Source organism: Pezoporus flaviventris, unplaced genomic scaffold (assembly GCF_033815535.1).
Source record: "Pezoporus flaviventris isolate CSIRO_AGI_PZ_B2104156 unplaced genomic scaffold, CSIRO_AGI_Pfla_v1 ptg000013l, whole genome shotgun sequence".
In the NCBI taxonomy this organism is placed as follows: domain Eukaryota; kingdom Metazoa; phylum Chordata; class Aves; order Psittaciformes; family Psittacidae; genus Pezoporus; species Pezoporus flaviventris.
In genome coordinates, this window is record NW_026892561.1 from 18,660,887 (window position 1) to 18,686,715 (window position 25,829).

Here is a 25,829-nt window from a genome sequence, read left to right on the forward strand (position 1 = left end):
TCCCTTCCAGGGAGCCCAAATTCCTTAAATCCTTTTGTAGATGCAAAAGCAGCATCTAACCGGAGGGCAGAAGGGCAAGAGCACACACCCGGGGGCTCCGGCTCTTTTTGAGGTGAGCAATACCATTGCTCACCTACCAAAGCCCCGGGGTGGGGATGCTTCTGCTTCCTGCTGCCTAGGGAACAGCTGGGGCTGCAGGTACTGCCGAGAACCCTGCTACAGGGCTGGCGTGGCCATCCCCACGACTCCCAGGGAACAGCCTCCTTCAGCAGCAGGGTGTGGGGCTTTCCAGGCAGGGACTTGCCCCAAAAGCCTTTCTTCCTTCTAATCCTGTTGCAAAGCAAGAAATGAGGGTTTCTTTCTGCCTCAAACTGGGAAGAGCAGAATGCCTTGAGACAGGGGATGGGCATGTAAAACCCAAAGATTTAAAAATTTTAAAACAACACAGTTTAAGGTAGATTTGAGAATAACTAAGATTAATTAAAAATAAAGTAAAGTAAAATAAAATAAAATCAAAGCAGCAGCAGAAGTCTGGGGAGGTTTTAAACGCTCTCCCAGTGCTGCCTGCCTTTTTGTCCTCTCATACTTTGCACCTCCCCACTGCTGGCAGAGCCTGTGGGCAGCAATGCACAGGGAGTGGGTGCTGCATGACCCTAGATGCCCAGCTTATGAGCCAGCCCCAAAAACCAGATTTAGGCTCTCATGGCCCCTTGGAAACAAAGCAGGTTCTAAACTGCACTGCACTGCAAAACCTTCAGCACTCGCCTCAGCATCCTTAACTTTGGCAAAAGACATGCTTCCCCCCTCTGCGGCAAGGCCATGGGCTAAAGCCCACTGTGGAGGTTCCTGTGCTGCACACGTCTTTGTGCAGCAGCCAAGCGGTGGCTTTAGTTCATTAAGCTCATCGGCTCTCAAGTCTCCTTTCCCAGGCTAATACCCAGTAGGAATCTCCTTGAAGTCAATGAGGTGTGGGCAACACAAACAGGCTGAGAGACTCAAAGGCTGCTAAGATCTTACCAAAACTATTTACACCCTGCAGAACTTGTTTCGTGCACCCAAAATGGGTCATTTTCACAGATGCAAAGAGCTACTCTGCCTCTGTGCTGAGTTAGAGAGGAGATGAGGGAAGAGCTAATGGGTTTTTGTGTATTCAGCCGTTCAAGTGCTGGAAATGATTTCAAGAAAATGGAGAAAGGCTTTTACTGTCCCTTTTCAAAAGCATGAATCTCACTACAACATACCAATAGCTCCACATGGCCAGGTAAGCCGACCCAGAATCTTCTCAGCTCCCTTTAGTTGTGAGGGTTCAGGGATAGGGAGATCCCAAAATGGACTTCCTTCCTTGAGAATTAAAGAACACGTTCCTACCTAATTGTGTGATTCCAGGAACTGACTCCAAGAAAAACACACAACCAATGCAAGACTCATGATACAATCATGGCAACCCCGTCACCCGGCCCTGGCATTTTGGAGGCCATTTAGAGAAGTTTGCATCTGACTCTCCTGTGAGCACCTCAGAAATACCAGTTGAAAAGGATGCTTGGCAGTTTTCCTCTCTCTCCGTCCTTCACAAGATAGGGCTGATGAATTCAGTGAAGCTCTCGTCGATCTGGAGCACAGCACCACAGTGCCACAGTGCCACCATGCTGGTTAAACGTAGCAGCTTTAGTTTGCTTCTGTCTTAAGCAGTCAAGAGTTTTCTCGTTCAGCATAATGACATTTTATGTGGACATACGAATTACTTGGGGGGGGGGGGGAGTGTGGTCCTTCTCTAAATAGAAGAAAAAGCCTCATTTCCTCAATTATCATCGCCAAACAGCTTGAGAGAGCAACTGAAAATTGTGCCACTGCCACCTCCCAGCCAGCCAAAGTGAGCTGGGACACTCCATCCCAGGTGGCACTTTTCCACTGGCGGCACCAGTCACACCTCCACTGAGACACGACTTCAGACAAGACCTTTGGTAATGCCTGTGCAATAAAGCTGTCAGCTTCCATGGCTTTGCCAAGACAGGGAATAGCGCAGAGTGGATGTGAACCCTGACTGCTTCCCATAACCTGCATTGGCTCTGCTGTGCTCACACCTGTGAAGACCAGGAAAGCCCTCAGTGGTAGCTGGGAATTGCCGACTACGTGAGACAGGCTGGGTTGGATACAGCAGATTTCTACCTTTCAAGCCCAACCAGCCTATAATAACAATAGGTGTAAAAGAAAATCCGGCTACATTCTCAGGATGTGATGAATATGTTCACGTAGTTTGTGTCTGCAGAGAGACTTCAGCAATACCAGCCCCTTTCTGCTATTCACCCTCTGCTGATTCATCCCTGCTCAAAAGGATGGCAGCAATATTGTGCCTGCTTTTTACACAGGGACCTGGGGGGACCGGGAGGAACTGGTGCTGTCTTTGGTATGTCTGGGTAGGAAATGTTTTACCTGCAAATTTAAGATCTATTTAAAGTCATAAATCATCACTATGACCCAGGATGAACGGAGCATATGTCTTCCTCTCTAGCTCATCTGCCCAGCTTCCAGGAGCAGATCGGAGGAGGCCACACCGCCCAGATTTGCCACATCATTATTTGGCAGCTAGCTTAATTGCAGCTCATGAAACTGAGAATACCACACAGATGACAGTGGAGCACTCCTCTCTTGATGTGGCAGTAGTCCTGCAACGTAAGCAAGGTCTCACCTATCAAGGACTGGGGTACCCAATCAGAGTTTCACTGGGCAGCACTGGCTCCTCCATCACCTCTGCAGAGAAATGCAGCAGAACACAGATACTGGACTCCTTGTGTCCTTGCTGAGCTCCTCAAGCCAAACATGAAGGGAGGATCTCTTGCAGCTTCTTTTATTTTGCTGGAAGAAAAGAAAAATCTTTGAGGGACACCCCTGGAACTGGGGTTAATTCCACCTCCAACAAACTCACAGATAAAACCCTGCTTTGAGTCACCATAGATTTCACAGGGCAGTGACAGAGAAGCCAGCCTGCAAAAGGAAGCCACCGGAAACCAACATTGTGGAAGGAACACAGCCCAAGGGACATGGCAGATCTTGCACAGCTGCAGTAAAGGGCTGGAAACTGGGGCCGAGAGAAATATTCAGAGCAGAAACAAACCAGACCTGCTCCAGGCAATCCTCACACAGCATACTCAGCAGGCAAAAGAAGGTATTTTCACCCTAAGTGTGCCTGCTATGCTCCTGCCCAAACCTCACCCTCCTGATTTGAGGTGCTGCCCCCTGACAGCTCTATTATCTTTTTTTCCCTGAATTTCCTTAGGATCTTAATCAGAAGGAGGCAGGAGAGCACAGGGTTGGGCTATGGGTTTTGTTTGCTCCAGTTTCCAGACCTCACAGGGTATCTTTCCCTCCCCTACAGGACCCACATCCCAGAGAGTGTCCTAAGCTTTCAAACTCCATTGTATCTCATCTGCATTCCTGCCTGCCAATGGCCCGTGCTCTGGGCTGGGTGCCAGTGGTGCAGCAGCCCCCCTCCTGTCCTTCCTGCATGATGAAGAGAGCTGCTGGCCTTCAGCAGCTCCCCACCAGCTCTTTTTCTTCTAAAGGCAATGTTAATGAGAGCCCAGACATTGCAGAAGCCCTTGTGGTAGGCAAGGCACAGCGACATCCAGAGCAAAGTCAACATTTCAAGTGCTACAGCACTCTGCCAGGCGTTTTAGGATGCGGGATGGCTGCAGCTGGCACCACCTTCCTGCGGAGGCACCTGGGAGGGGGTGGCATCTGGGAAGGGAGGCACCAGAACAGTCCCACTCAATCCAGCATGCCATCAGGACGTGGCTGCCTGCTATTGCCCAACTCGGGAGTTTCACCAGTCCATGGGTGAAATGGCTGTCAAAGGCAGCTGCACTTCAAGGGTTCTGATAAGAGTTGCACGAACACCACTGTAGAAAGTCAGTGCCCAAGTAAAGCAATGTAGACTTGCAAATGAGGAAGTCAGTGCCTTCATCAAGCTGATTACTGGGCATCCTGAGCAAGGGCAGCAAGTAGCGGTGCCTTGGCAGCATTCCCACCACTTGAGCCATTTTAAAGGGAAGCCAGTTCCTCAGCCAGAGAGCACAGATCATTTCTTTTTTCTCCTCAATGTGAAATGCACTCTAAGCCACTTCCAGGGATGGATGCTGATGGCTGCAAGGAGATCAGTGTCTGAAAATGAGAACTCATGGAGAAAAATCATTACAGGGTGGGAAAAGTAGGGACACGGATGCTCCCCTGCTGCTCAGTAATGAGCACAGAAACTGCACCGCCACCACTTCGTTACAGTGCTTTGGACATCAAAGAACCCACCTGCTGGGCTTTGGCTGGTTCAACCCCAGAGCTCAGAGGGCTGTGATGTGTTTCTCTGTATGAAGGTTGTGGATGGCGTTCCCGGCCTCCTCTGCTGAGGATTACTGCTACTGGCACTGCAGGACTGAAGCAAAGCTCCTTTTGTAATGGGAGTCCGAGTGCAGTAAGTCCTCCTCCAAGATGAGGTACCTCTCTTAAGGAAAAGGAAAGAGCAAATAACTGCTCAGCAGAGAGTAATGCCTTTGCAGTGGCTTTGTTTTCCCCCCATTTAAATGCACATCTTGCCCAGGTAGAGAAGAGTGGTGAGGAGAAGAGTGCTACACAACTGGAAAGCAGTGCACTTTTTCTAGCAAAGTAGGAAAGATCAACATTGGGTTTTGTAGATGTCTGCAGTGAACGGAAAGCAAAGCCTTTTCTGCTGGGCTGTACATTAATAAATGGTACCAAAATGCACCTGAAGTACAGGAGCGGTAGCAGCTGTAGGCACTGAGGAGACTTAATAAACACACTTAGTCCTGGCCTTACACATTTCACACCGCCCCTTGCTCACCACCAGCATGCACACCTCTGATTTGGCACTGGAAGTGTTCGGCAGTCTTGTGAGAGAGCTCTGTGACCTTTCACATGTTAAAGCATAGTTGTGCGGTTTTTTTTTGTTAGCTTGCTGTTTTGGAAAGAAAACAGCAAAGATTTAGCAAAGTTCTATCAATACATGAAGTTTCCAAGGAGCAACATTTGCCCCCTCAGTGAAGAAGTGATCAGTGCTGGTAACAGCAGCTCTATACAGCTGTAACAATTTAGGAGCCTGAGGGATCCAAAGTAAGACCAAGACTCTGAAGAATTTAATTCCAAGATGATTGTTTTGCATAAAAATAGCTCCGCTCCCCCCCCCCCCCCCCCCAGTGTTTTAAACCTTGAGTTTTAAAAACCTGTTTTAAATAAGTATGTCCAAGGAGTAGTTTTACTTACAGAGATTATGCAGCACACTCCTGCAATGATTACAGAATACTATTTTCTGGTTCTACTTCTATCAACACTCAGCTTTAAAAATAAGGAAATATCTAATAATGTTATGAGTTATAATTAAGGCAACTCTAATGGGATTTTGTGGACTGTGACTGGCATCCCAAGTACAGCATCAGACAGAAAAGGGAACGACAACAGATGATTTCCAGGACACTATAAGAATTAGCAACCATTTGGGTAATTATAAAGCTCCATTTTATAAAGAATCAGGAAACAAGATTAATTTATAAATCAGTTTATTTACAGATTTTGTTCTCTTAAAGTACATTTCAGTTATCAAAGATATTTACACTGGTGTACACAGGGAGTACCCTGGTTATCTTACAGTTCTTAATTACAAAAAAACCCCAACAAACAAAACCCCTCCACATCCTTGGGTCTGTCTACTGTGCAAAGCTGCTCTGGATGTGAACATCAGCTGAAACTGGCCCAAAACCCAAGTTACCAGGTTATTTACACATACACAGTAAACGGGCTTCTTTTCAGCATCTCCACAACACAGTACACTGGGAGATGGAGCCTCCCAAAAGGCAGCTTTGCAAATGTGTATCAAAAGGCTCTGCAAAGTCAGGGGAAAAAAATAGTAAATGCAGGTTAATTACAGTATTCTTCTTTCATCTGTATATAATTTTGCATTTAACATTTAAATTACAAGAAAGTTCAACAGCTTGCTTTTCTCTGTTTTAGTTGATTTGTAAACACTTCAGATGCACTAAATACCTTATAAGAGTCAACTGTTTTTCAGCTGAAAAGTACTTTATTTTCCTAATATTTTTAAGGTAGCAAAGGGATATGAACGTTGGAACTGCATGCAGCTCCTTCAAGAATAGTCATTTAAAAGGTCTCTATCACTGTGCTACTGAAGATCTTCTGCAGGTACACACTTATTCAAGTATTGCAAAAAGCTAAGGCCACTTTTTCAAGAAAGGAAAGTGAACAAGATGGGATTTTTCAATCCCTCATTCCACCCTGTGAGTAACAAGTCTTTTCTGAAAGGCAGAAGTACTGATACTCCACAGCTTGGCTTAGGGAGCATCCTGCTGTGACAGAGATACTCACACTCCTTGTCCTCACAAGCCTGGGCTTTCCTACCTGGCACCAGGATCGTTCTGAAGAGGGAACTGCACCTCCCCACTGACAACAGCCACTGCCCCAGACAGCTTAAGGGTCTCAGAAAAATGTCTCAGCCTTGAATCTTCTAATGTAGTTGCACCAAGATAACCAGGACCCAGAAATATCATCTTGTTCTTTATAATGGGAAGGTTAGGTATTAGAAAGAAACAGAGAATTCAGTCTGTCTGTGAGACTCCAGGCTTCCCCATACCTCCTTGCTACCAGCTGTGACAGAGACAGACCATTTCTTCATCGCAGTAATCATCAGTCTACAGGTACTCAACACACTTGAGTCTATACTCAACTCAAAGCAACTCAACACACTTGAGGTATTGAGAAGGTAATTCATGTACGTTCAAGTCTTTTTAGGGTTGCTTCTAGCAAGGATTGCTACCAAAAATAAACAGATGTTTGCAAAGGAATAACGCCATTAATTAGATACTGCTTCCTTCTGCCCAAACAGCTGCAAAAATAGTTACTACTAATGTTGAGGGTACTAAACTAGTGCCACCCAAGCCAGCAAGACAACAGGCACATGATCTCCAATGGTCTCTGGTACCACAGACCAACTGTACAACCTTCTCCCTGCTGGTGGGCAGTCCAGAAAAGCTATGCCAGCCCTGCAGAACAGCCAAAAAATTTCAGGGGAGCAGGACAACCTTCCTGACACCTGCCATGGTATTTACAGAACAGAAACCAATTTTGTTTCTCTTATACTCCAGCTATAAATCTGTGCTGCAGGTTTCTGCCTTCTTTCTGTAACTGCTACCTATAAAAACAGCAATCCCCACTTTTGAAAGAGATACACCCAGGAAAGGGAATCTGAGGCGGTGACCCAATCAGTGACACCATGCTGGTTAAATATAGCAGCTTTAGTTTGCTTCTATCTTAAGCATTCAAGAGTTTCTTGGTCCAGCACAATGACATTTTATGTGGACAAATGAATTACTTGGGGGGGGGGGGGGAGGGGGAAGGGGGGAAACCTGAACACTGCTCCACCAAGACCACTTATTTCCAGCTAGCCAGAAGGGCCACTACAGTGGGAAGAGACACAGACACACATATGCTTGTCGGAGGTATTCCTATACACCATTACCTCCTCCTCATTGTTCTTCCACTCATTAAGCTTCCATCAATATGGCTCTCCATTAACTCTCAAGTGAGGTGCTGGCAATACTACATCTGAGAATCTGCATGGACCTCTGACAAATCCAACATTTCCCAGTACTGTCCCTGAAGAATTACCAGCTATGTGTCATTGTGCAAAATGCAAATATTCCAATGATAGCTCCCCTCCCCCCCCAAAAAAAGTGGAAAAGAAAACAAAATCAAGCACTAGCAGAGGTATGCATAGCAGGAAGCTCAAGAACCAAATGGATGAACCAAGTGGTAGAGATCCCTGCCACACCTATTGTGGGCTGCAGCATCTTTGGGGCAAATCAACCATGTAACAGCTGCCCATAGCCTAGAAGGTCTGGGATAGGAAGGAAACAGAGCTTTTTCAAGCTCAGCCCACTCAACTCTCCACTGTCTCTGAACCAGGTGTGGTGAAGCTTTATTCCTAGTGCTTGCCTTTGTACCCCACCCCTGGTTACTGGGGTTTGGTTCTTCTCACCTTACCCCCATATTTGCCTCAAGAAGCTGGAGGTTTTGTGTGAATAGTACAGGGCTCTGGAATTTTCCAGAACAGATGCTTTCTCAAGTTTGGCTGTCTCAAAACTAAGACAGTGCAGCCAACTGCACAGGGCACTCTCCTATAATCCACTTAATAAATTATCTGAAAATAAATAAAAAACCCACAAGCACAAAACATGCAGACAGTCAAAGCACCAGACACCACTTTCTTTGGTGAATACACTCTGTTCTCTAAATTGTTCAAGTAACAGCTTCTCCGAGTTATTAGGGTGACAGTAAGGGAGGAAGCTGAGGGATTGAAGGCCAAATTTTTGTGAGGAAAAGTTTCCCACTCCTGCATGTCTCGTGCCTGAAAAAATCCTGAGTATCCATTATCTGGGAGCAGCTGATGCTCTAGGAAGAGAAGTGCTACATGGTAGGAGGAAAGCTGTCCACAGGCTCATCTTTAACACATTGGGCGGCCTTTATCTTGCTCCACCTTGGGACTGAAGCCTAAGTTATGTACGAAAAGCAGCAAGAATTTTTTACTTGAATGCAGAAAGCAACATCATCACCCTGGACTGGCTGGCACCACACCTGGCACCATGTCACAGAAGAAAGGTGAAGACCAACTTCACAGAAAAGGGAATTAAACTGGCTCTGGAGCAAAAGAAACTGATGAACATTGGTAAGGTTGGCTGCAGGAGAAGAGGTGTTAGGATTAGAACACTTCAGTATGGTAAGTCTCCATTTGAGACTAAAACCTGACTAAACCATTTCTTCTCCCAATTACACTTCTAAAGACAAGGTGAATACTGATGGCTGACAGCCATTCCAGCAAAATAGCTAATATTCCAACTTACCCAAACCCTTTCAGAGAACAAGCTGAACATGTCAAAGCCCCAGGCCAGGGCTCCAGACAGCTGCTGACAGTTATGTGACGTAACTGTACTGGCACACGAACAGTCTTGACCATTCCCCAGCGCAGCCTCAAGTGAAGAATCAGCTTGTTCCAAATCCAGTGCAAGGTCTCTAATGGCAGTGGATGCAAATTCAGATTCTTTCAATCACATCTGAACTGCCTTTAAACCCCACACATGGAAGGAAGTCCAGCAGCAGCGCTTGCAGTGTGGAGAGTACGTCAGGAGTCAGAAAGGCTGGCTTCTGATTCAGTGGTTAAGCAGCTGTAAGTTTATTTTCAGCACTGTTAGACAAGCAGCAGTCTCCGCTGTTTCTCATTTATCTGGTTGAGCACATCAACAGTGTCTCTGATTAAGGCCTCAAAGATCCCGTCTGCCAACTGCATCTTTACACACAGTTCATCCTCGTCATAGTTCACCCATTGCGCTTCTTCCTCATGAAGTTCCTGTACCTTGGAGGATAGAAAGGCAATACAAATATTACAGTTCTGTTGCTTTAGGATAGTAACCCCTGCAAAGTTCCAGAAAGAGTCCAAAACAGCACACATCTGCCAACATATCTGTCTTTGTAAGAGATTACAGAAAAGGTTTGAATAGCAATATGAACACAGATCTATTTGAACCAGGCTATTTCACTGTATGAATGCTTTCCACCTTTCACTGTAGTACCCATTTTTCACAAGTTTTTCATTTGAAAGAACTCAGCTAATGAGATACTCTTGGCCAACAGCAATCCCTAATTGTTTATTTGCAAGAAGCTGATTCCATGCAGCTTAATCTGGTAAGAAATTGTGCAAGGGCCTGGAACAGGGTAAGGAGAAAAAAGAAAAGAATTTTCTGCAGTTCAGTTTATGTGAATAATAATTAGAAAAACTAAAGGAAATAATTTTTCCAGTTCTTCTGTATAGGAAGACAAAATGCTGGCATGTGTTGTATGACAGTATTACAACTCCCTTTGCACAGAATATGCCATACTTCGTTGGATTTGACAGCATTATTACAAGTGCCATTACATTTAAAACAGTAACTCAAAAAATATTTATTTCTTTCTATACCTAAACTGTTTACAAACAAAATCCTGTTTTACTGGCCACTGGCAAATAGGTGTTTTAGTAACAGACAGAAATATGCAATTTCATTCAGCAAATCAAAGTCTTAGCAAGACTCTCTCCAAACTGGACATTTCCAATTAAACTTCCTAAAAATCTGTCTTAGTGACCATTTCAGTATTACAGACATATCCTGACTAAGCTCAAACACTTGAGAAAAGAGTGGGTGCAAACATCACTCATTTAAAATGACGAAGAAAACCTGCTGAAAGCTCTTTCCCTGCTCAGCTTCAGCAGAAAGCTCCTCTGACTGTAATTCCTACACTCTGAACTGAAAATACATGTCCACATAAACAACTGAGCCAGACACTTAGACACTGACAAAACAAGGTTAAAACATACTGAAAATCCAGTATTTCAGTATCAGTATCTAATGTTATCATCTAAACAGAGTACTGGTGCTATACCACCAACACCCTTCCTTTTGCCTGAAGCTAAACCACCCACAAATTTGTCCATTTGGAAGATGACAGCTGCTGTAGCCTAATGATGATTCAATAACCCAAACGCAGTGTGAAGCCCAAGATCAGGCTGCTATGGGAACTGGCACTGCTTCAGGGTTTGCAGCCACTCATAAGGTCTTAGTTGTACATGTGGTTTCAGTCTGACAGCTTCTTTCTCCCACTCTTAAGAGAGCTTGAGGAGAGGAGCTGGGATTTCATCCTACAAAGAGCTTTGTAAGAGTCTTGCTATGTGCTCACAAATCTCTGCGCTACCACAGCGAGCACTCCTCTTTGGCACAGCCCTCATTTCCTATATAGCTGTTAAAGGTGAGGTGTTAATGGTTTCATTACACTTCTTAGTAACAAGGAAGAAGCAACAATATTGGCAATCAAATTTTGAATGACTGTTGTAGGTGAAAAATAATTTAAAGTGAATGCTAATAAGCAGCAGGTAATTGGGTCTAAGTTTGTGTAGACATGGATGTCTGAAACAGACTTCTGAACTCTCCAGCAGAACTGTGCTCCCTGCAAACACTATGTACTTGCTGTAAATGTTGACAAACACTGGGCTAAAGAATAGCAGCATGTCCCAGGTCCTTCCATCAATAAAGAGGCATGAGATAGAAGTACCGATCTGGAGACTTATCATGTGCTGTGTGTCTGCATCACAGACTATTTAGATGAGGAAAAGCAAGATACAGGGGTCACAAAAAGAAGAGGTGGTGCTAAAAAGAAAGGTTCCCAAAAAGCAGAAGTGGTCTGGGGAGGAAAACAGGGGTCCCAAAGAGTGAAGGGGAAGATCCTGGCTGTAGGTGAGATCCTGGAAATGGGGGAAGAACCTGGAGATGATGGAGGTGGGTGGAAACAAATGCTGGGTGGGGCACACCCAGGGACCTTGACCAATGACACCCAACACTGGTTACTGAGAGCACTGGCACCACACCAGTGGTGAGATTTTCTACTGGGCCCTCCCAGGCCAGCAGTGATCTCACTGCTGGGAAGCGAAGTCAAGACCTTGTGAATGTAACGCTGGGGGTGTGTGGAAATGAGTGAGTAAAATAATCAAGCAGGCTAAAAGCTTTGATCACACTGGCCCTTAAGTAAACCCCAATATCAAGATCCACACTAGGGTGCTGTTTATTCTGTCTCACCTGCAACAACATGATGGGACAATTCCTTTACTGTGCTCCAGGAGGGAAAAGAGATACATGGGATAATATAAACAGGTGAGGAGAAGGTAACATGATCCAGGCAGAAAAGGGCTGGATGTTAAATAGCAGTAGAAAGATGAAGAAAGGAAAACTGTATCAGTGACTAATTTTCTCTTGCCTCTGCCATTCCCCTCTCAGATACTCAATTTCCTTTGACATTAGGACTTCCTCGATCGTAGTTCTGGAAAACTAAAGAGAATATGCAATTTGTGTGTGTGTGTATAAATATATATGTATGTTCTGAATACAGTGTATTCAGAGCATGTAGGGAAACCGCTGTGCTGCTTTGCAGCCTTAGCTGCAGACATCTGAGCCAAGGCAGTTGCAACTCCTCAGCCACGGAAAGGTTTGACCCATTTGCTGTACTACCACAAACTTCTAAGCAATGGAGAAAGTTTGCTTGTATTTGGTGACTATTACAGCTTTGATGGAAATGGACTTCGCACTGTCTTTAGTACATGCAGAAAATGTAAGTTCCTGTACATTGTTGTGACAAAAATAAAACTTCGCATATTTGATACGGAGAAGTTCTCTATAGCAAAGAGAAACTGCACTTGGGCAAAGTCAGGAGAACAAGTTTTAATGAAACTGAATTCCATCCCACAGGAAAAGATAAATAGTGACGCAATGCAGAAGGCTGTTGTATGTTTGTTTGTTTGTTTTTTTAATGTGCACTTTTTTTTTGTACTCGCGTTCGTTTTTTTTTTAAACACAGAAGGAAAGCAAGGGGGCACGCACACAAAAGAAAAATCATGAGACAGCAAAATAGTGTGACTTTGCTGGCCATTTAATAAATGCTACAGTACCCAAAGACATCACTTAATATAATCTGGCAGAAACTTTAAAGAGTAACTTATTAAGTTTTGATTTCTGAAGGTTTCCATTCAAAACATGAGTATCTGCAAACCAAACTACATTTGATGACTAGATCATTTAGGAGAGTAAAACTGCAGATGTAAACTAGTGCCTTGGAAGAACACCAGTAGCAGGAAGGCAGGCAGATGCATTCTCACAGCTTTTTGCTCTCCGAGTGTCTGGCAATCTTAAGACCCTCCAGTGTGCATGCAAACAGGCTTTGATTCTCTTTAACTGTTAACATTCCCCTTGGGTTTAGACCTCAGGTGCCGCAGAAGTGGGCCTTGCCATTATGCCAGCTTTATAGGAACAGCTTTGCTTTGTTACAGAGTTTCTGCACGGAGAGAAACACCTTAAATGTTAAGTCAAAAGGTTAGAAGATCAAGTACTTTTCAGCACTCTGTTGGCAGGCTTCTCAGGTGCAAAAGCTAAACACATAGGCTTGGCAGTATCATGTGAGCTTTGCTTTCTCAAGCTCAGGATAAAAGGGAAGGGAGGGTGGCAGGGAAAGCAATAGCAGAGTTTGTTTTAACCCCACGCAAACTGAGCAGCACCAGGAGTTTTTGGCTGAAGACCCAAGTGGAAAAAAAAAAAAAAAAAAGCAGCAGAAATGGTCTATTGTTAGCATTTGAACTTAAATGAGGAGATATGAGAGTTCTTACTGTAGCTGAAACAGAGGTTTTGAAAGATGAAGGCAGCCCTAATGAACTGAAATGCAGCACCTCAGCCTACATGTACATTTGTGATTTTCCCACAAAGCAGAGACAGCATACACACGATAAAGGTGGCAACATGAAGGGACAGGAGAAGAAGAAAGCAAATACCTAAACATTCCTTTAACCTTATTTTAAACAAAGTAGTTTCTCATAAATAAGAACTTCCCTGTACTTATTTACTGAAGATTTGCTCCAAATGTTAATAACTGGAGCAACTATCCAGCAGACAAGAAAGATCTCTTAAGAAATCCCAATATAAATGCCTTCTGAGGACCAAAATGCTTGATCAAACTGAACAGTGCTGCAAAAAAGGGTAAGAGGAAGACATTTCTTTTTTTTTTGTCACTGGTAGGAAAAAAAAAAAAATAATAGGCTAACTGTACTAGTGTCAATGCTAGGGAAGCACAGACAAAAGTGCAAATGCAGTCAAGATGCATTCCCAGCATGTGTGATGGCTGACTGCAGTCACCCACAGGACCCAGATCACAGAAAAGCAACAGTGCGGCACAGGCTGCTTCTACTGCCTTGCCCCTTCCCCACAAGGCTGAACCTTTGGTGGAGATGAGAACTTCTAGGAATTGGGTGTAGTATAATAAACCCAGAAAGACACATCCAGGGATAATCAGTGAGACAGTAAGCCTGGCACTTGCTTCTGTACCTTCAGAAGAAATTAAGTCATGCCTAGTTCCTGGGTCAGACAGTACTGGACAGTCAGATGTGTTCAACCCTCTCACTGAAGTAACTAATAATGCATAGTTGCCTCAACAGAAAACTATCAAAGGATGTTTTAATTTGAAAGTTAGTTTTGCTTGGGGAAATGAAGAAACTGGGAAGGACCTGTGCTCGAAGTTTATGTGCAAATTAACAGAAGCCTAAGAATGTTTACCTCTGCTTTAAAGAAATTATGTTTTATTTTAATAGTCTTTGTCTTTATAAGTGGCAAAAGAATGTGAAGAATCAATCGGCTCATAGGTGCTCACGTGACATCTCCTGCACACTGCAAGAGGTGTATATTGGGTAAATCTTCACAAAAAGTTGAACATTTTTTATGATGATTTCTAGAGAAGCTTCCACAACACCTAAACTTAACAAAAAAGCCTTGATTTATCTTTCAGGAAACTGCTGTATTGCACTACTTGAATATACTTTGAACAAGATTTGTAAAACTCCAAAAGTGACCTCTCCGTTTAGGGCTACACCGTGAGTGTACCCACTACTAGGGGGTAGGTAGCAGATCTCTCACAGGCCTGTATATCTGCTTACGACCTAGGACTTGTGTTATCACAGAACTCATGACCTTAAGCACAAGTTGGAGGCTCACTAGGAGACAGAGAAAGCTATCCAGATACTTCATGTTTTATAGAAATTTTAATAAAACAAGGTAAGATAAATTTAACACTCCTTACATTTTCAGTCAGAAGTTTCTCTTATGGTGTCTCACATTACAGTATGCATTTGCTAGCACTGCCACCAGGACAGCCTTATTCCTAAACCACTGCTGCAACCTTCACAGAGTTATTCCCAGACTTCAGCTAAAATTTTATTACCATATTCTTATGAGAACAGAATAAAATTAAACACATTACTTATTAAGCCAAACTTGTCAGAGCTCCATTAATCTTTGATGTCTGAGTCTGCATCTAAGTTGCAGATCAGTTCATCTGAACTTGTTCCACTTAAAGCACTTTGGATGCCTTTAATTAGAACAATTTTTTCCAGTCAGGAATCTTTCTTTCTAGGTATGGTTCAAAGAAATTAGGAATTGGTAAAAAAGTTGTACCATTAGTTTTCTCCAGGTTCTAAACATAGGACTTTTTTTGTGCATGCTTTAATAGCCTTTATATCCCCAAGTTGAGCTTACTATGATATGCAGGTTCTATGCACAGATATTCTATTTACACACAATTAAAACCCCAGGAAAAAGCCCGTGTTGGAAACCTTCCACTGATGGACAATTAAAAGACCACAGGACCCATGACTCAAAATTACTTATATGTGCGCGTGTGTGGAATCAATTTCAGGTATAATTAAGTCAAGCACAGTGTTAATGATGACTCATATTCCCAAGCAGAACCTTCACTATCATTATAGCCAATAAAGATGTTAATCATTCTGCAATACAAGCCAACAAATAGCTTTCAAAAACTAGTACACAGCCAAGACACACTCTCTTATGCAGTTTTAACACTGAACTGCTGCAGTGGCAGCTGCATTTACTAGTTCATGTCAAGTACTAGAGGAAACGCTCAGCTGTGGGTACCATCTGTCAAGACTGGTTACCTTCTACTAGGGACTATCATGTCCCATACTATCTCTTTGAAGTCTTTGCAGTTCTAGCTCAACGACTCTGCAACATTTCAGCTGAATCTGGTTAGCAGTCTGGCCTATTAAATTCTCCATATTACTGTCTCCAATGAATGATATTACTTCAATATTAAAATATTTTAAAATAAAGTAAGAAGAAAAACATATTCCCTTCCCAAAGAAAAAGTTTACTCTCCTTTCAGTCAAATATTTCAGTGTTTCCTTCTGTGAATTCATGCTTTAACCTTTTGGCAGTAGGCAAATTTATAACCCAGCCAAACTAGCAGGCATGAACAGCTAATTCACTCAAGTCACCTTACTTCACTTACTGGCACTAGACTTCTGTTTTTGTCATTTGGGTGCTCTCTAAAATTAAACACCACCTATCACAACCTCACAGACACTTTGGATTCTTTAAACAGCATGACTGAATACTGAAAAATGCAACTGTATGTCACACTTTAGTCTGGTGGACAGTATCTGACATAATTGCTTATTTTCATCCACTGACCAGTATATGATCCACTCGGTCTCGTTTCTTCCGCCCAAATTTCATCATCTTCTGCCAGTCTGTTTTGTGATTAGGCTCCTTCCTGAGGCTGAAAAACTTCAGTACTTCAGCTGCAATGAAGCTCTACAGAACAGTAAAGGTAAGATTTATCACACTCGACCTAAGAAATTAAATGTATGCACAAAGTACCTTTCTGTTTAGCTAAGAGACACAGGGTGTATGTATGAAGTTAAGAGTGAAAGTTTTTGAGGCAGAACAGGTGGAACAATTATTAAATCCAGAAGTGTGTGTGTGTGTGGAGAATGACACCCACTTCTGTGACAATCTTGAGAATAGAAACTTTCAATTAAACACAACAAGCAAACAGATTATGGCAATTCATTTTATGGGAGAATATTAAAGAAAAGCAGGGTGGGAGTTTGGTGTTCTTGTCCTGTGCCCCAGCCCCTCTGCTCCATGCTATTGAAAGTTTTCTGAACTGAGTGATCTAGACACTATTTCTGTCTTTTCTAGGCAGCATCTTCAGCATCTTAATCAAAATACAGTTACCACCTTCCAAAGTGGGGGAGGGGGGCAAGGAGAGCAGGGGAGAAGGAAGTCTTCATAGCTTGAAATTTTCATTTGTGTCTTGGTGAGCTGTATGGACAGTTCTTTGTTGTGCATTTTCAGAGACAGTTTTTTTCCAAATGTCTAGCCCTGCAAGTTTAACCTAGGTCCAGTCATGCTCTAGCCTTCTGGAGTTTTGTCCTTTCTTGAGCACTACCACAGATAACAGGAGACCTCCTCTGGTGTACCAAATACAACAATGCCCTCACTAGTCAATTTTTGGGTCCCTTCTGCAAACTCCCACTGTCCTCAGTGAGGCTGGCACAGGTGTGTCTGAGCAAAAAAATCCAGCTCATCCCATTTGGCCCAACCCTACCCTTGGATCCATGCCAATATGCCCATACAGAGTTCCACTGAAATCTGCTAAAGCAGTAGACTGCCAGCATACCAATTTTATAAAATCAAGGTCACCCTGGCAGTTAAGCACAGAGGACCAAGGTTTAAAAGCAACCAGTACCAGCCAAAAGGACAGGGAAGCATGTTGAATAAAAACCCGGACCATTTTGACAAACTCCCTTTCAGGTTTGCAATCTCATTTGTTTTCTCATCTTATATCTTGCTGGATACACCTGGTATGATCTTTCAACACTCAGGCAAGTGCCAGTACAATGATTTTTCATCTCACATTCCCTGAAATACAAAGATTTCTTCCTACCTTGATTTCATCCAGATCATTTGGATCTTTCACTCGGCGAAAGTAAGCAGATGCAATCCTACATGGTTTCATCCAAATAGGCTGATTTAGATTAGGATCCTCAGCAAACATTTCCCCAAAGATCTCTCTTGTTAAATCAAATACCACCTTAACAAAAAAGAAGTAAAAGCTAAGGCTTCTGTTGTTTATGATAAACATTAAAAGGGCAAGAACAAACTGTCTGAAGACTGTACCTTCTTATAAACCTGTTTATTTATAGTGTCTGTGTCCTGCTTTTTGAGAGTACTATCAAGATCTGTATGTAGGCTGAAACTTTGAAGATCATGACCCAGCTCCTTTAGTTTCCAGAGTTCCTCAGCTGCTGCATGCACCATAACTTCCACCTCCACTGCAGTATGAGGGACCGCCAAAGGCTCTTCACATGGCTTTGTTGGCACTTTCTGAGGTTCTACCTTGGGCAGCACTGCTGGTTCCTCAGCTTGCTTCTGCTGGACCTTATGGGAACTCAGGCCATAGTCCTCATCAAACCAGTCTTGATCATCTCCCAGCACACTCAGGAACTCCCGATTGAGCTCCAGCTCTGCCAGTCTCTTGGCAAGCTCTTCCTGACCACTGGCACCAAACACTGGACTCTCCTGTGAATTAAGAGACACAGATTAAATGTAAAAGCAGTGTCACACTCCTATCTAACTCAGCTTACATTTTTAAATGCCCTACTTGTGTAACTGGCAATATATGCACAAATACTCAGGAAAATAATAAATATCCCACTGTAAAATTAAAAATGTTTTGATTCAAATATTTGGGGCTTCTACCACTTTTGAGAAATGCTTTCAGTGTGTTCCTACAGAGCTTAAAAGACTGCATCCTGCCCACTGTCTGTCCTAATGTTTAACTCCTTACAAAAGGCTAAATGGTTTAAAAACTGGCAATGTGACATACAACTTTTCACTTCTCTTACAAGCAGTCTCAGATCTAAATCAACAGCCTAGAAGCTTTTAGCAGGCGATGGCTGTTTCAGTGACTGAGCAGTGCTCACACTGATGAAATGAGCCAAAGCTTCCTGTGATGATAATATATTGAGATCAATGGCAAAGCAGACAGATTTACTGGGATCTTCAGCAGAAAGGCCAAGCCCTGTATCTGTATCATTAATGATTGTTCTGAGGAAGCCTGAACTTTCACTACCCATGGTATATTATTTGAGAGAACAGAGCAGTTTGGTACCTTAATGACCTCTAGAGCAACTAATTATGTTTAGAGATCATTATTTTATATCAATAACCAGAGGTAAGTTAACAGTCTATTGCATTTTGCCATTTTTAGAGTAAAAACCAAAGGTAAGGATTAAATACAAACTGAATGTGTAGGCAGAATGCAACCTAGAAAAAGAATTTTTCACTTTCATGTGCCAAAATGTGTCTTTTGCCCTGTAGGGCTACCAAAACAAGCCATGAACTGAGATATGTAAGAACAAACATGTAAGACAAGACACACACATACAATCTCCACATCATCCAACAGAACGTGGGAGAAAACAAACCGATGCCACATAGCATTCCTCAGATTCAATCATCATCAGTCAAAGGAACGATTTAACTTAAAACCAGGGCAAGACATCTGCTACTCACTGGTCTGGGACACATGTCTGGAGAGGAAAGTTCTTCTCTTTCATCTTCAAATTCGGAGCTCAGAAAAAAGTTATTCAGTCCATCAGGAACTTGCTTTTCTACCTGCTGGGATGGGGTACTGTATTCCTCTTTTACATCACAGAGCTCCTGGTTGCTGAGCTGGATTTTCTCATTCCTGACCTTCTTTATTTGCTGTAACTGATCAACTGTGTCTTTTACAAAATCTCTAAGCAGGCTGTCTGTCAGCAAACTGACTTTTTCCAGTTGGTCTTTTGACTTGTCTTCTTCTCTAAGCGGCAGTCTAAGCTGTGCTTCCAACTGGTTCTTTTCTTTTGTCAGCAAATCCAGAAGTGGAGTTGCAGGCTTCTCCACAAGTCCAGGAAGGAGGTCAGCTACCTTTTCAGCACATTCTTCTCCCAGTGTCTTCTGCCTCTCCAGTTTTTCAGAAAGGAAATCTGAGATGTCGTCCAACTGAACAGTGGAAATCTCATCTGCAACACTAGAAATAAGAGGAGCAAGGCTGGCCTCCTCTTTTACAACATGCTTCAGATAATCCACCACTGACTCTTCTTGGGTAAATGATTCAATAGCTACAGAAACGTTTTTGCTGTTTGCTTTAGAAGACAACTTCTCATCAAGCCTTTCCTCAGCTGGGACTTCTGAAACAGCTGTGTCTGCAGGACCTTTATCCTGGGAATAGTTCTCTGTTACATCTCTGCTCTGGCTTTCATCCTCTTTGCCAGGTTTGGAACTTCCTCTGTCTTTCTGGTAGGCTTTGTGTTGCTTCTCCAGTCTATCATCGAAGAATGAGTCTTCATCGTTGCCTGTGTCTAAATAGCTATTGGTACTTTCTGTAATGTGAGAGATTTTTTGAGGAGGAGCAAAAATACCATGCTTTTCCTTGCAATCGAAATATTTAATACCATCGTAAGTTCCATTGTTGTTCCCTTCAGGCTTATCCAACTCTACACCAGCCCAAAAACCTTTGGCAAATTTAGTCAGGCCTTTGAATCGCAATGTTCCAGGTTGGACTTTACTCACAAGTACTCTATCACCAATGTTGAAACCTGGCAAACTATCTGTTTCTTCTATGATCGAAACGGAGGCCCACAGTGGTGATTCAATAGGGGCCTGTTCTTGCTCCACATCTCTACGTTCAGTATTTTTTATAAGTTCTGTTGGGGACTTCAGTTCTAATAACCTCTCTGAATGCACACTGCCAGAGAGAGAGAGAGACCTGTCACTGAGGTATTCACTGATTTCACCATCACTGCCAAGGCTGGTGGATCTGCTTCTGCTGGTCTGTGTGTGCTGTGACCGCTCTCTCAGTGAGTCCCCATTAGGGGAGAGAGGAGATGCTTCAAAGTCATCTTTGTAATGCTCCCCAGGAAGCATTTCTTCAATTGATGCTTGTTTTCTGGAGGTGGATCCTTCAAAGTCTTCAAGGTACGATGCCTCTTTTTCACTAAAGAGTTGTTCTGAAAGCAGATAACCTTTTTCCTCTGCAGATTTGCTGAGCTTGCAAGAAGATTCTTCTGTATTTTGGCCAGTTACAGCATGTTTATTTGTCAGTCTCTGTTCCAAGATTTTTTCCGTACCCTGAAGACTTTCCACAGCCAAATTAAACAGTTCCTTCTGAGAGTGTTCATTTTCAGAACAGAGGACTTGCTTTGCAAGGATGTCCTTTGAGCTCTCCTGTTCATTACTTAATGTCAACAAGACATCAGAACTCTCCAAAGGTTTGACATGAGAACCTTCAATTTCATGTTCCTCTGACTTCAAGTATTCCAAGTATTCCTGTATCTCAGATTTATAACTGAAGGCAGACTTATCACTGGATGCATTTATCACGTTGTTCACTGACCCATGGGATATTCTGCTAACATCTTTGAGAAAAGATGATAAGGGTACATTTTCTAAGGAATCACCAGTTCCTGTTCTCGAATGCCCTGGTGACATTAAAACTGAGGAAGGTATTCCAGAAGGTTCTTCTCCATGAAGATCTGTCACAGCCACTTTCTTGGTGCGTACAGACACCGATCTCTCCGTTTTTGATGACACAGTATCTTGAAGGAAAATAAAAAGTGAATCATAGTTGCATTGTTTAATGGAAAACTGCAACAACAGGCAACAAAATTAACAGCAAGGTTTCTGCGCTAAAGAAGTTACAAACTGGTGCCTTGGAAACATGTATTTATAGCTGTCCCATAAACACCAGCAACATTCTTTTACTTCCAGGTTTCTAACCCTTCTTCTCTGATACTGTTTCTGTACCACTATTTTGCAATGCCATACAACACTGACCCTGAGGTAAGGGCTCAGTTATTTGTTTGCAAGCTGCAAATACAACCAATATTAGAATGGTATATTATTATTAGATAATGATCAACAGCAAAACATTGAAGAATATCTATAAAAACCCAACCCTATTCCTAAATTCTTCATTATTTTTTGTTTCTTTACTTTCCTGAAGTGACAAATAAACAAGAAATAAAAGAAACGGAAAAGGTTGTCACTTAATTATGGTTTCACATAAACCTTAGCAGAGTAAAACTAAATGCTGAATATACAGGAAACAGCGAAACCAGATGCCTACTAAATAAATATATAGCTTGATCATTATGATTTTATGAAGTCTGCATTTTCTCTTAAAACCTCTTCTTGAATCACCAAGGAAAAGCTTAAAGAATTTTAAGACAGTCTTCCAAGATCTTCATCTGTAGTACAAATTCTTCCAGTTACATACCTGCATGCTCTGAAATGGATTCCAAAGATGCTTTGCATCGCTCTGATTCAGCCAGTGATTTCCAGTTCTTAGCTGTCTCAGGCCTAAATATGAAAAATGAAATTGCATGAATCATGGCTACAACCAGAGTGTGTTGCTTTGTCTTTTTTTTTTTTTTGAATTGATAAAAGTGGAAATGCCAGCATTTATGATTATAAGGCCAAACCAATGATAGCAAGCAGTTTGCTTTGTCACCATACTGTGACCCTAGAAAATAGGAATGGGGACACAGAGAAGAGTTTGGCAAGTCCTGAAAAGTATTTTTTTTTAAATATTTTGGGTTTTACTGGGATGCCCTAAAATTGCACCATCTGCTGGACAAAATTAAACACTTAAAAATACAGTAGGAAGTGCAGAAATCAGTTGAATTCTCTGCCTTTTAAAACCCAAGAACCAAACCTGATTTAAGTTGCAAAGATGAATGGTTTGCCTCACACAGCGCTGCAGGCAATAATACTGGTCATAAGAAGCAACCAAAATGAGAAAAGAATTTCTTCCCGTTTGTAATCCATTAAACCATTTGGCTCAATTCTTGCACAACTGAAAAATGTTCAGAAAGAACTTGAAAATAGGACCTGAAAGGCTGCGCAGGACAAAAGGGAAATGCATACAATTCCAAGGACAGTCCATCTTATCTGTTTTGGGTCAGTGAGACCAGCAAATAGGTCAGCAGGATACTGTCCAGTTTCTAAACTAAAAGCTAATACTCATGATTTAAAGTTTCAGTTATCTGCTAAATTCATGGTTTCTCCTAAAAACAGTATTCACCATAGTTTCTCAGAAAGAAGAAATCCCAGTTACCTATGGAGCGGTGGTGCCTTGATCTTAGGTTTTTCAGCAGCAGCTGAGGATGGAGTTTTAATCTGAGGTTTGGCTGTTGGCGATGTCTCCAGATCTTGGCTCAGCTCTGCTTCAGTCTTCTTGATAAACTCATCATATGACTGCACACAGAAAAGTTATGGCTGTCAGTCTACAAAACCACAACTACAATTTGGTAATCAAAACCTATTAAGTTAATAAAGAAGACACTTGGTTTCTCTGAATACTACACTTAAAAAAAAAATAAACAAAAATTAATTACATGTGAATCAATCTTTAATTTAGGCTCAGATACTAATGCATATAAACATACATAAGCCCCCTGAGCACTGCCAGTAACCCATTCAAGATATAAATTTTAGAAGGGAATAGCATTTTTGCCTCAAGGCTGTGGTTCATTATTGAAAATATTTAAATAGCCAGAACACAGTCACAGTAATGTGTCTTTCATAGCTGTTGATAGGACAGTCTGCCAACAACATCCATACTGTAACGGTTTATCCAAGGCTAATGATCTTTCATGTCACCCTTCTTCCTACTGTTGCTAACCTCCAGCTGTTTGATCAAACTGGCTTCCTGGGCCTTCAGTCTCTCCTTTTGTCTTTTTTTCTGTTCCTTTTTCAGCTGGTAAACCACAGACTTCCTTTTCCGCAGTTCATCCTTCAGGGCCCTGATCCGTCCTTCAATGTCACTTTGATCGGATGTGGTTTCTGAAAAAGTTTTGGTTTAGTCTTTGCAAACTTCCACCTCACAGAACAGTTTTACACAAAGCAATAAACAGTTTAGTAAATAGAACATATGGTCCAAGCAAAATCTCAAAGAATTTAATGTCAACATGGTAACATAGTAAGTCTCTTAAAGTAGGATCTCAGATTCATAACACTAGTATACAACGTATGAGAGTTGCATCTCATTTATAAAAGAAAGGCTCTGTTATAGTACTTGCTCCCAAACTTGTTCACATCAACCACCCATGTTTATGCTGCTACCTCATTAAGTGCTTATCATGTCAGCTGTTGCCGAAATTAATTTTTTCTGACATGTTAAAAAAATATGACAGCTCAAAGATGCGTATCAAAAATATATTAAAAAAATTTGTTTACAATCACAGTACACAGTTTCAAGATGCAGGGTACACTTCAGTGATGAGAATTTCATTTGGAACAGTGGTCTGCAAAATAGGGTTCTGGCCCATTTAGATTTTTTGCCATGTAGACTAAATCCACCTATGATATTGAGAGCTGACTGCTCAACTGCTGGAAGGAAAGTCAGTTTGAACAATGCAGAGATTTTTTCACTATTGTCAGGCTCCAGGATGACAATTTATTCAGGGTGAATGGGGGTAGCACTGAGCTTAGACATGTGGTGGACTGCTCAATAATAGCTTATACAAAGCTACTTGGCTCCAAATTTAATTTTACAGATCCTCCTATGATGCCATTACTGACTGTAGCTGTTTTCCACCTGAAAGATATTTTTCTTTAATGATTATTCTTAGTAATTTTAATATGATCTCCATTCCTTTCCAACCCCAGAACTCCCTGCAACCTGGTTTTGCAGTCCTGATTATGATAATGTTCTACCTCTTTTCCCTTAGGACACTGTCGCCAGATACTTAGATCCATTCTCTGCATGATAACCCCATTCTACCAGTAACTCTGCTACTTTTGATGTTTTTGATGTAAAAACCTCTCAGTCTCTCAGACTTTACAAAGAGGCTGACTTAGTGTCTCGTTACTTATTCTTTTCTGCACACCTGATTATGTCCACTTGTTTCTTGTTTAAAATGTATACCAACACAGTGCAAAATGAGATCTTTGCCCCACACTGGTGCTACCACAGTTAAGTATCAAAACCTCTTCAAAATATTGATCTGACACAGCCTTACGGAAGCTCCTCCCAGCAGCTGATGTCCCACTTCCACTTGTACAGCAGCAGCTACATCTCCTAAGAAGGAACTTGTCTGGTTTGATTTTATAATGCTCAATATTACCTACAATGTTTTCTGGACCAAAAAGCTTGGATGTTTATTATCATCAACTGCTTTACTGAACATCCTAGAAATAAAGTCATCTGTATTATCTGGTCAGCTAGCAGGAACAGCTCGACATTTTGCTAATCAAATTTCCCATGACAACAAACCACCATAATGAAGGATTTCATCACCAACAACAGCCAGTAAATACAATCAAACTACTGTGTTATTTTTCTATTAAAAACTGCTGTTCATAATTTAGAGAATTAAAAAAAACAACAAAGGAAACAGCACAAAAAAAAAAAGGAATCTCACTAGCTAATGAGGAGTACTTCATGATGTTCTTGTAATTAACAAACTCCTCCCAAATAGTAAGTGACCACTATGTAATTATATCTTTTCTTGATCAACTCATAACGGAAAGATCTGCAGATGCTTTCATCTTTAATGATCTTGTCTACGCATGGATCGGATTGACATAGCAATGACTTCATTACTACTCAGCAACTTGGGAGATCTGTCTCTTTACAATGGAATGGCTTCACTAAGGGGAAATCCTGCCTGACCAATTTGGTGGCCTTCTATGATGGGGCTACAGAACTGATGGACAGGGGTAGAGCAGTTGATGTCATCTACCTGGACTTGTGCAAAGCATTTGACACTGTCCCACACGACATCTTTGTCTCTAAATTGGAGCGACATCAATCTGATGGATGGACCACTCGGTGGATAAAGTACTGGCTGGATGGCCACACACAAAGAGTTGTGGCCAATGGCTCAATGTCCAGCTGGAGACCAGTAACAAGTGGTGTCCCTCAGGGATCGGTGTTGGGACCGGTCTTGTTTAACATCTTCATGGCTGACATGGACAGTGGGATTGAGTGCGCCCTCAGCAAGTTTGCCGATGACACCAAGCTGTGTGGTTCGGTTGATACGCTGGAGGGAAGGAATGCCACCCAGAGGGACCTTGACACGCTGGTGAGGTGGGCTGATGTCAACCTCATGAAGTTTAACCATGCCAAGTGCAAGGTCCTACACCTGGGTCGGAGCAATCCCAGGCACAGCTACAGGTTGGGCAGGGAAGAGATTCAGAGCAGCCCTGCGGAGAAGGACTTGGGGGTGTTGTTTGATGAGAAAATGAACATGAGCTGGCAGCGTGCGCTTGCAGCCCAGAAAGCCAACCGTATCCTGGGCTGCATTAAAAGGAGTGTGACCAGCAGGTCAAAGGAGGTGATCC

The 25,829-nt window shown here is 42.4% G+C and overlaps 1 protein-coding gene and 1 long non-coding RNA gene across 5 annotated transcripts in view; both read right to left on the reverse strand.

Annotated features, from left to right (window-relative positions):
* Positions 1-521: 521 nt before the first annotated feature.
* On the reverse strand, positions 522-7,875 carry LOC133268625 (uncharacterized). The gene is made up of 3 exons (XR_009743119.1): positions 7,847-7,875; positions 4,300-4,490; positions 522-2,853 (listed from the first exon to the last, which is right to left on the reverse strand). It is a non-coding gene; the product is annotated as an uncharacterized LOC133268625 (long non-coding RNA).
* Positions 7,876-7,879: 4 nt separating this feature from the next.
* The window catches only part of CEP350 (centrosomal protein 350), a 75,956-nt gene continuing 58,006 nt past the window's right edge, over positions 7,880-25,829 (reverse strand). For all 4 annotated transcript variants that reach the window (XM_061452002.1, XM_061452005.1, XM_061452003.1 and 1 more), the window contains 8 exons: positions 23,167-23,327; positions 22,600-22,739; positions 21,760-21,842; positions 19,014-21,079; positions 17,616-18,017; positions 17,383-17,529; positions 16,122-16,244; positions 7,880-9,424 (listed from right to left, as the gene is read on the reverse strand). In XM_061452002.1, the coding sequence (XP_061307986.1) occupies positions 9,260-9,424; positions 16,122-16,244; positions 17,383-17,529; positions 17,616-18,017; positions 19,014-21,079; positions 21,760-21,842; positions 22,600-22,739; positions 23,167-23,327 (3,287 nt within the window). In that variant the 3' untranslated portion in view covers positions 7,880-9,259. The remainder of the gene's footprint in view (positions 9,425-16,121; positions 16,245-17,382; positions 17,530-17,615; positions 18,018-19,013; positions 21,080-21,759; positions 21,843-22,599; positions 22,740-23,166; positions 23,328-25,829) is intronic.